Source organism: Octodon degus, unplaced genomic scaffold (assembly GCF_000260255.1).
Source record: "Octodon degus isolate 3935 unplaced genomic scaffold, OctDeg1.0 scaffold00160, whole genome shotgun sequence".
NCBI classification, from domain to species: Eukaryota; Metazoa; Chordata; class Mammalia; order Rodentia; family Octodontidae; genus Octodon; species Octodon degus.
The window spans coordinates 4136671-4147003 of record NW_004524736.1 but is presented as its reverse complement, the minus strand read 5'-3'; the positions used below and the strand labels follow the sequence as shown (position 1 = coordinate 4147003).

The following is a 10333-nucleotide window of genomic DNA, read 5'->3' as shown; positions in this document are numbered from 1 at the left end:
AGCAGCAGCAGCAGCAGCAGCAGCAGCAGCAACTTGTCCCAGTCCCTCACTGAGCTACGTTGAGCCCTGAGGAGTTAAAACTGGTCATGGTTGTACTCTTTCATACAAGACCCCTCAACACTTCTTGAAGGTCCTCTGTTTAGGAAGGCTGAAGAAAAGCCCCACACTCTCCTTGCTTTCCACAGTGCTCTTCAGGAAACTGACTAGGGCAGCTTCTCAGCTCTGCCACAGCCAGGCACTCTAGTCAGTGCACAGTGTCAGAATAAAAGAAGAACAGGCAAGAAAAGCTCTCATCCGCCTCAGTAAAGGGTCTTGCTGCTCTGTAGATCCATTGGTGCCCTTATGGAGACCTACATTAAACTTCTGCACAGAGGTAACTGTCATCAAGTAATCTAATCTTGATTTTTAAGGAAATAAAGAGACTCAGCAGCATGAGGGTTCCATACATAAACAGACACAAGATATTTGAACTAAAGAAGATTTGTCTGAAATTCAACAGTTTTCCTGACTCCAGCCCTGAACAGTGTTCAATAGCCAAGTTCCTTCTTCAGTGATCTGTGGTAAAGTCTTTTTGATGATTGCCATACTTGAGCTGCAGATAAGCTCAGTTATTCAACTGCATCCTTTCAAAATACTGTTAACCACTTACTGTCCTGAAAACAATGGACGGAGCTACTTCACTATTCAGTGTAAAAGCAGTAGCACAATTACATAAACAAGCAACCTATAACTCTGGAAAACAATCTAAGTATTCTTTTAAATGGGGAGAGAAGGGGCTTGCTGTTTTTAATTTAAGTTGGGAACAAAAATCTAACCCTCATTCTGGTGTTTATTTTTTCCTTCAAAGCCAAGTAGGAAAAACAAAAAGCAGCAGCCAAAAAGCAACCAAATCAGCACCTACCAGTCCCAACCACATCATACTGATGAAATACAAGGAAGCATAAGGGATACGCCAGTGGCAAAGAGATTAAGCCACCACCCAGAACTCATCACCCACCTATGACATCCTGTCACCACTCTTCCTGAGGTGAGAAAAGTGAACCTCCAGGATGTTTCTATGTGTTAAAAGATTAGGTCAGAAAATGGGAACTGAAGCCAGATTCACACTAGGTATAGCCTAAAGGTGAAATATTAGTAGTATGTGGTAAAATTTGGAAACTCTGTGATGTAGGTGATTTGGCTGACAGAGAAACTTTCAAAGCTATGATACTTGAGCCAGACAACTAGGGTGTACGATACTTACTCCTATTGTGATGGGGGGATATTAAAATTAGGAACAGTAAGAGGGGTTTTTTTTGCCGGGGAAGTAAAGACAAGATCTAAGCAAGTGCTTTGGTTACTACTGAAAGAACTGGGGGGAAAAAGTACTCTGGAAAATCAGAACCAAAGAAAAAAGAGCCTTTTGCCTTTCAAGTTCACAAGTCTGTTTCATATAAATATAGCTAACATAATACAGACAACCTCTATCTGTGAAGAATCCAAAGAAGTTCATAAAGATGGTGTTGAATCTTCTGAACAACAAACAGTAGCGCAGAGGGTCACCTCCAATGTCCTAGGCCCCAAAATGAAGGACTCATATAAGGTATCAAGACTAATGGCAGTGGTTCTACAAAGTTCAAGAAAGAAGGACAACGCAGGCAGGCATGAGTGAAATGTCATAAACACATTGCCACACTATTACAAAAATAAATCACCTATCTAAAAAACATGTGATCTTGTATAGAAAATAAACAGGCATTTTTCAGTAATTATGCTTCCGTAGTTCATCTCTGTGCTATTCTCATTCTCCTTGGACCGTATGAGCCATATCTGTGTTTTCCTACCACTATGAAATACTTCACTTAACGAGAAACAATGGGGAGATACTTCTGTGATGCTGTGTCTTCTGCATGTATAAGAGTTTTTCAGGGGTGAGGGCGGGAATGGTAGGAATGTACATGTGTGAAGCTTGAGCCTAATTATGTTTTATAGAAAAATATAGGAATAATTTTCCTTATAACACTGTTCCTTGGAAATGTGATATGCAGACATGAGCAATGAGTTAATAGATTATATGGGTTTGCCAAATTTGAGCTTGAAGTAATTGTAAAGTCCAGCACAGAGAAAGGTCACCCCAGAAAAATCTCACACTTCAAGAAGGCTTTGGCAAGAAGCAAAGAATGAGATTTTAATCACTGCAGCTAATTACATAGAAGACTAAATCACAAGAAGAGTTATTTAAGTGTCTTAAATACAATAAAAAGTAATTAACAGGAAGCGCCATCTTGACAGCTTCATGTCACAAAGTAGGCCTAAAAGGATCAGCTAATTCCCAACCCTGAAGCCAGAGAATGAGAAACGACTCAAGGTTTGAGCTTTTTATTTTTTATTTAAACTGTTTTGATTAGCAGATAACAACTCTTGCCCACTCCACAGGGAAGTTAATCAAGAAAAAAAATTTAATATAGTAGAGGAATGATGAAACTTGTTTCCATTGATTCCCCAGAGGGTAAGAGATGGGAGCTGAAGCCTGTGTCATACCAGTAAGGCCTCCCAGGGTCCTGAAACTCACCTCCCTTGGACACAGCAAGAGGAAAAACAGAAGGATTCCACAGAGCCCTCCTGAGGATATAGACAATTCACATAATTTGTATGTGAAACACACCTAAAATGGGCTTTGAAATACCCCTGGTGAAGGACATTATCTCATCTGTCTCTTCTCATTCTCCTAGGATCAACTTCAGAGGCAGTCCTGTCAGAAGCTGCCTGGTGTCCTAAACAAATGGAAAGCCATCAGCTGGAAGACAGGCCTGCATGTGAGTAGGTGAGCCTGCAAGTTATGGCAGACATCATTTTAGACTGGATCTCCTCTGAATTCCACACCATTTCTACAGCATAAACAAAGCTTCTGCTAAGAGGGGCAATGTATTTCACACAGATTCTTTTAGCCATGCTCCCTCCACTCACCCATACAAAAGCAATCCAAATAAGAGACTGTAGGCCATAGCAACACACCTCACCCCACCCTGCTGATCCATTTGCCTTGTCCCCAGATCTAGCTTACCCTGGTGGTGTCTGTTATTCCAATTATGTACTATATTACCAAATATTGTGCTAAATACTAAGGTATGAATACACAAAGAACAAGTATTGATGGAAACACTTGCACATTTAAGAAAGGTTTAAAACAAGAACGGTGTTAAAATGGCTGTGAAGTAAAAGTGGGACAACTATAACTGATGATAGGGATATAAACCTCAAAATTATAAGGTTCTAAAATTAGTGCTTTTTGAGTCCTCATTCCAAACAGGAAGTTACGTAGTTTACTAGGCTACCAAACAGGAGGTGATTCACGCTGCCCAAATCTCAGAGATTTGAAACTATATGTATATATTCATGCTTGAATGACAATCCAGGATTTGACACATAGCTGTAAATGTCTTCTTTTCTAGCAGGTGTTTTTAAATACCTAACCCATTAGGTCAGATGCAATACTATTCAGATTTTTAGAAGTAATTTCAGAAAAAAAGACATATAAAAATTGAAATCTAGGCAAAGGGAAAAACTATGAATCAAGTTAGAACACAAAAACATGTCACCTTACTGAAGATGACCCACCTTAGCCACTAAGCTTCCAATAACCAAATAAAAGAAGGTAAATATTAGGAACAAGCCATCCCAAGTAATGAACATTTAAGTAAGCCTTGTTATACCTCACAAAGGAGCCCTTAACAATCCAGTTAATAAATCTTTCAATAAATTCCTTATTGCCTATCATTTGCTGAATAGTAGCACTATTATACAGATTAAAGAAGACAAAATTCCCTATTTCCAGGGAGACAGTAGTCTAGGTAGAGTGCTTTTAATAGCATCAGTAAATTCTACTACCCAGAATATACAAGAAGTTAGAAAACTCAACCACAAAACCCAAGCAATCCAATTTAAAAATGGGAGAAAGGGTCTGAGTGGATAGTTCTTAAAAATAAGTTATGACAGCTGTGTATGATGGTACACACCTGTCATCCTAGGCCTCTGAGAGGCTAACACAGGAGACTTGAAAGTTCAAGCCCAGCTGGTAAAACTTAGCAAGCTCCTGTCTGAAAATTAAAAAGAAAAAAAGGGGAGTTTGGGGCTGTAGCTCAGTGTGAAAGCCTAAGTTCATCCCCCACTAGAGGGGTGGGCGTGGGGGGGGGGCGGGACACACAAATGGCCAGCTACTGCACTGGAAAATGTTCACTCACACTCGCTACCAGGGAAATGCAAATCACAGCTCAGTGTGCTACCATCTCATTCCAGTCAGAATGGCCACTTTCAAAAAAGCAAAAAGTAACATATACCAGTGATACAAAGGAGAAAAAGGGATCTCATATACTGCTGGTATGAATGTAATCTAGTACATCCACTGTGGACAACAGCATGGAGGCTCCTCTAAAAAACTAAAAGCTAACCTGCATGACCCAGTAATCCTATTTCTAGTGCATCCAAAGGAAACAAAATCAGCATAGAAAAGAGACACCTTCATGAGCTGACAGAGTAATCTCAGTCAAAGACAAATAAATACACTTGAACCTCAAGATTTGATGCCACAGGGCATGGCTACAACACTCTCCACTGGAAATGTAAATCGGCTCTCTCACTAAGATTGCTCTAAAATTTTAACAATCTCCAAAAGAGATTCCATAAAGGTCTGAAATTACGCACTGGAAACTTACTTTAAAAATATACCTAGGTGGTAACTAAATGAGATAACACACGCTAATGGAGTGTTAAATAAACACTGGTAGAGGCCATCTTCCAAAAATGAAGATGTACATTATTATAGACTGAAACTGTTTTCCCCAGTAATTAGATAGCAGGAGCAGTAATCTATGGTGATGATTCCTCACTATATTAAAAATTTTACTGTAGAGGAATACTAACATCCCAGCTCTCTTCAGGAGGGAAATATGCGCTTAGCTCCTGAGAAGTGATGATAAATTGGTAATAAATCATTACTGTAAGTTACACAGCTAGGATAATGACCAAAACGTGGCCTAGTTTTTCACATTTCAAAAATGTGATCTGATTTATCAGAAACCAGCTTCTCCCAAAACCCGCCATCTGATGGTGTGAAGGTAATGACATCAAATGCCTATATTAAGCTTCTCCTGGCAACAGTGAAGCCTCCAATTGTGTGAACATTAACCAAATTAACAAGTACAGGACAGGGAACTGGCTATACAGAGCCATTTCCAAACATGAATTAAAGAAAGAGGGAAAAGAGGCTCCTGGTTGATGGAAGAGTTTCTAGAAGCAAAATAACTACAAGATCCTCATCCCTGCCAATGCATTGCTGCAGCTTATTTACTGTATTTTTGCTGGCAGGCCTCATTATACTTTCAATAAGACAATCTGTTCTGATAAAAAAAAAAAAAAGAAAGAAATGAAAGACACAAACCTATTCTTTTTATCCCCCCACCCCCACCATGGTCTCCTTAAAAGAAAAGAAATATACCAGCTTGGTAACAAACAGCACTTAAGACTGTTAAATAGAGTAAGAAACGATTACCATGCTGGTATATTTTATGCTAAGTAAGAATCGCTACTGGGGACTGACTGATCGTTTTAATATTTATTGTGGAAGCCTGGCCCAGCAGGCTTCCTCCTTCCCCTGTCAGATACCTCCCTTGAAAGATTCTGTTCATCAACCAGACTACCCAAGAGACCTTGGAATATAACCAAGGTACAGCCAGGACAGAGGATTACAGATCTCTCTACCAGGAAAATGTCTGATTAGTCTCTCTTCTTCTTCCTCTTCTATTCTTTTATTTTTTATCTTTTTAGGTGAGTGGTGCTACCATACAACTTCCTAAACCAACATACAGAGAATCATCTTAAACTAATTTTGGACAGTAGTGAGGGCCAGCTTGATACTTAATAAATAGCATTATTAATAGTAATAATGTGTACTTCATAGTGCCAAGCACACAGAGCCCAATAAATCTTAAATTACAACAATGATGAAAGTATATGATTAGCTAATGAGTGATTATAAAGTGCTTTGCAAATATAAAGTGCAGCACAGGCACATAATTACAAACTACTGGGTTAAGTGGAAGAGAAAGCAGAGCAAAGGGAAGGAGAGCCTTGACTGAGCAGGGAACCTTTAGGTACTTGAGACTGAAGCTGGGTTTCTGCCAGCCAGAATACTCACATTCCTCCAATGGTGACAGTGGCACAGGTACGCTCTGAAAAGGCAGGCACTGTCTCCGTGGCAGGGCTGGCTGGTCTAATGTAGTCTACCGTCACATTGACCTGAAAAGAATCAAGGGCATTAGGGTGGGTTTGCATACAGCTAGAAAACATCCAGATGTGCTCATATAATTGTAAAACATCGACTTAGTTTGATTTCCTGGGTCTAAGATCTTATACAATAAAAAGGTAACTGAATAGCAGACTGGTGGAAAAAATTTGCAAAAGCTCTATCTGATAAGAGATGTTTATTCAAAATATATGAATAATTCTTAAATTCAACAATAAGAAAACAGTCTGATTTAAAATACAAAGGAGGGGCTGGAGAGATGGCTCAGTGGTCTAAAGCACCTACTTGAAACAAGCTTGGCAAAGCACAGGGACCGCGGTTCGATCCCCAGCACCACATGCCAGCCAGACCCGCCCCCTGGTGGGCTGAGCTGGCCACACACACACACAATAAATAAATGTAATAAATAAAAATAAATAAATATTTAAAAAAATAAATAAATAAAATACAAAGGACTTGACTAGCTCACCAAAGGTAGAAATTAGGACAAGAGGGACTCTCATCCACCCCTACTAAGAATGCAAAATATCCAGCTACTCTGGATAATAGTACATTGGTTCTTTAGGAAGCGAAACATACCCATACCATTTGATCCTTGAAATTTGCCTGAAGGAACTGAAAACTCTTCCACACAAAAACCTGCTCATGGATGTTAATAGCAGTTTTGCTCATAGATCTAAAAATTTAGGTAGACCCAAGATACCCTTCTGTAGACGAATGCATGAACTTTGCTACAACCAGACAACGGGCTATGATCCAGTGGTGAAAAGAAATGAGCTACTATGCCATGAAGTGAGACAGAGGAACCTCAGATGCATATGACTAAGTGAAAGAAGCACTGAAAAGGTTTCATACTGCACGATTCCAATCGTATGACACTCTGGACACAGCAAAACTAGGAAGGCAGTAAGATGAGCGGTTGCCAGCGGGTGGAGAGAAGTAGAGGGAGCGATGAATATGCAGAACACGGGATTTTTAGGCCAATGAAATTACTCTGTATGATACTGCAGTGGCAGGTACATTCCTTTGTACATTTATCAAAGTCTACAGAAGGTATAATACCAGGCATGGCCCCTACAGACTCAAACAATAATGATGAGCAATGTAAATTCCTCAATTTTAATAAGTACATCACTCTAGTGTGGGGCCCTGTACATGCATGGAGGAAGAAAACTCAATTTTGCTGTGAACCTAATATGGCTCTTGCAAAAAGGCTTTTTTTGGGGGTGGGCTCTTTGTGAGACAGGGTTAATATATGAAGTTCAGGCTGGCATCAAACGCACAGCAATCCTCTTGCTTCAGCCTCCTGAGTGCTGGGATTACAGGTGTGTGTCACTCAAAAAAGAGTATAATTAAAAGGAGGGGAAAAAAAACTGATAAAGAGAAAAGACAAAAGGCTAAACACAAGGCCCATAGAATTCTGACAGAGAATAGGTCTGCATCATTTCTGTGTGACTCAGATGTTTAAGTAAAGCAGTTCTTATTTATTTATTTATTTATTTGGTGGAATCGGGGATTGAACTCAGACCCTTGCGCTTCCCAGGGAAGCACTTATTCTACTGAGCCATCGCCCTGGCTAAGTAAAGCAGTTCTTAAACCTTTGCTGGATCAGAACAGTTGAAGATCTATGTCTAAATGTACGATCTGCCTCTCCCTCAAAGCATGTGATTTTAGCCCATACCTTCTCATGGACTACGTCAGGAACTTCACAGCACAAACATGCTGGCAATTTCTTTCACAGTATGTACATTACAGTGATATGACTAGGCTCAACATGGACAGATTTCAAGTTAAGACATTTTTTGTTTTGTTTCTGTTTTTAATAGAGGGAACAGAGGATAATTTTGAATTAACAAGGGTATGTGCACATACAGACAGTGGGAAGTATGAAATGGGAAACGTTCTTAATCCTAGTATGCACTAAATAAACAACGCTTTTTCTTCATGAAATCATTTAAGATAATCAATTTCTTTGTGAAATCGTTTAAGATCCCTGCCTTGGATCAAGCAGTCTGAGCCATCCCTACAGTCTATAATCCCTTTATAAACACAGCTTCACTTCTCACCGATCAGCCTAAAGACAGAAGATTGCATGAGCATCGAGTTCAGCCGCACTGCTGGTTAGCACCATTAAAATCCTTTCACACTGCTTTTCACAAACTCATTTTTAAAATGAACATAGGAATTTGGAAAAGGACAGCTGCCTCAGAATTCTAACTGTCGGTCACTCATCCCATTGAATCATATCTTAGAAGCAACCAAAAGAAGCCAGCCACATCAAAGGCCAGAGCAATTAAGGACTGAAGTTGAGGTAAATCTCTGTTCTGAGAGGCTGTAATGAAAAAACAGCAAAGTAAGACAATATAAGGATGACACATAAAAATAGGTATCTCCATTGAAATTACCACTAAATCTTACCAACTTCTCTAAAGCTAAGGAGACGACCAAGTGTGAAAACTATAATCAAAGAGATGTATTGATCAAAATACCTCCAACAAAGCAGTTTTAATAGCTTCCCTGCACACAGCTGGCCAGAGTTAATACAGCTCAAAGACAAGGTGAAGAATGAAAGGCTGCAAAAGGAGCCATTTGTCCCAGATGCCCAAGAGAAAGTATTACCCTGGATGTTGTCTGAGTTGATACAGCTGGAACTTTCTTCAGCAAAGGCCTTCCTAGCCACAGAAACAGGGTGATTCCAGAAAAGTAACAGGATATCCAGATAGGATATCCAGGCTATCATGGCAAAAATCATACAGCAAATCACAATTGTGAACTAAGCCTCAAGGATGGCCAAACCATGGTCTGTAAAGTATCCTGGGGTCAAGTTCAATTCATCCAACAAGCTCAAGTGCTCAACTGTATTAACAGGGCACAAAATTCATCCCTGCTTAAAAATAAACTTAGTGAATCTCAAGGTTACCTTGCACCTGCCAATGCCAAACTTTGTCCTCAGAATGCGGACAGGGTGTACCGCAGCTATATGGCACGGAAACACAGCACACAGAGACACTTGTTCCCTACTCGGGGGAGGGAGCTGGCTTAAGCCAGAAGACCACAAGGGTACTACTGTTACAATGGATGGTGGGTGTGACCATAACAAACAACACCTGTGCATCTTCCAGGCCAGAAGATCCTCCCCAAAAGCTAGCCCAAAACTGCTTTCAAGGGATGGTAAGGGAAGAACACGAAATAAACCCCCTTCTATCTTCAATAGCCAAAAGACACAACTATACCCATTTGTCAATTACTTATATCCTGTATCTGGACAAAGAATTGAAACAAATCAGAGATTAAAGAGCTCTTTGAGGAGGCATCATTATTAAAGACAATCTCAGACACAAATGAGGCCCTGAGACTAGCCAACTGCCAAGATACACACCTGCAGGCAACTTTGACAAACCAAGAATTAAAGTCAATGTGTAATTAGCATTTATGTTCCTCTCCTGTGGATTTTGGGATCCATTTCTCAGCCTTGGAGTTTCACCATTCTAGATATTCATCACTGACATGTCAATCATTTCAAAAAGAGCACAGTTTAAACAGTATAAATTAAAATGACTGAAAAAATCTCAGTAATGTTTGTCTGAATAAAAGATGGCCTGAAATTTCAGATGTGGGTGTGTATACATGGAAGGGCATAAGTTAAAGAAACATTTAGACTTGAACTTCTCTTTTTAAGTGAAGATATGCTAGAAATACCTGATATACAAGTTTTTTATATTTCTATACAAAAGATGCAAAGCTACAAATGACCCAGAGCCCAATTCCCGCTTACAGCAACCAACACACGGAGTTGGAAGCTCAAGCTCCTGGCTCTGTCAATGCCTTAGAAATGAATTTTGCAACATTGTTGTGTCTCAGGTTCTCCCCACCTGGAAAATGACAGTACTAGATTCGACCTTCATAATGTCATTTAACTCTAGAATTCTGTTAAGAGATATAGTATTGGGGGCTGGTAAGATGGCTCAGTGGTCTAAAGCACCTACTTAGAACAAGCTTAGCAAAGCACAGGGACCGCAGTTCAATCCCCCAGCACCACATGCCAGCCAGCCC

The 10333-nt window shown here is 39.9% G+C and overlaps 1 protein-coding gene across 1 annotated transcript in view; it reads right to left on the bottom strand.

Moving 5' to 3' along the window:
• The window catches only part of Snd1 (staphylococcal nuclease and tudor domain containing 1), a 443244-nt gene that overhangs the window by 231213 nt on the left and 201698 nt on the right, over positions 1 to 10333 (bottom strand). Inside the window, exon 12 of the mRNA XM_004642716.2 lies at positions 6173 to 6273. Within this exon, the coding sequence (XP_004642773.1) occupies positions 6173 to 6273 (101 nt within the window). The remainder of the gene's footprint in view (positions 1 to 6172; positions 6274 to 10333) is intronic.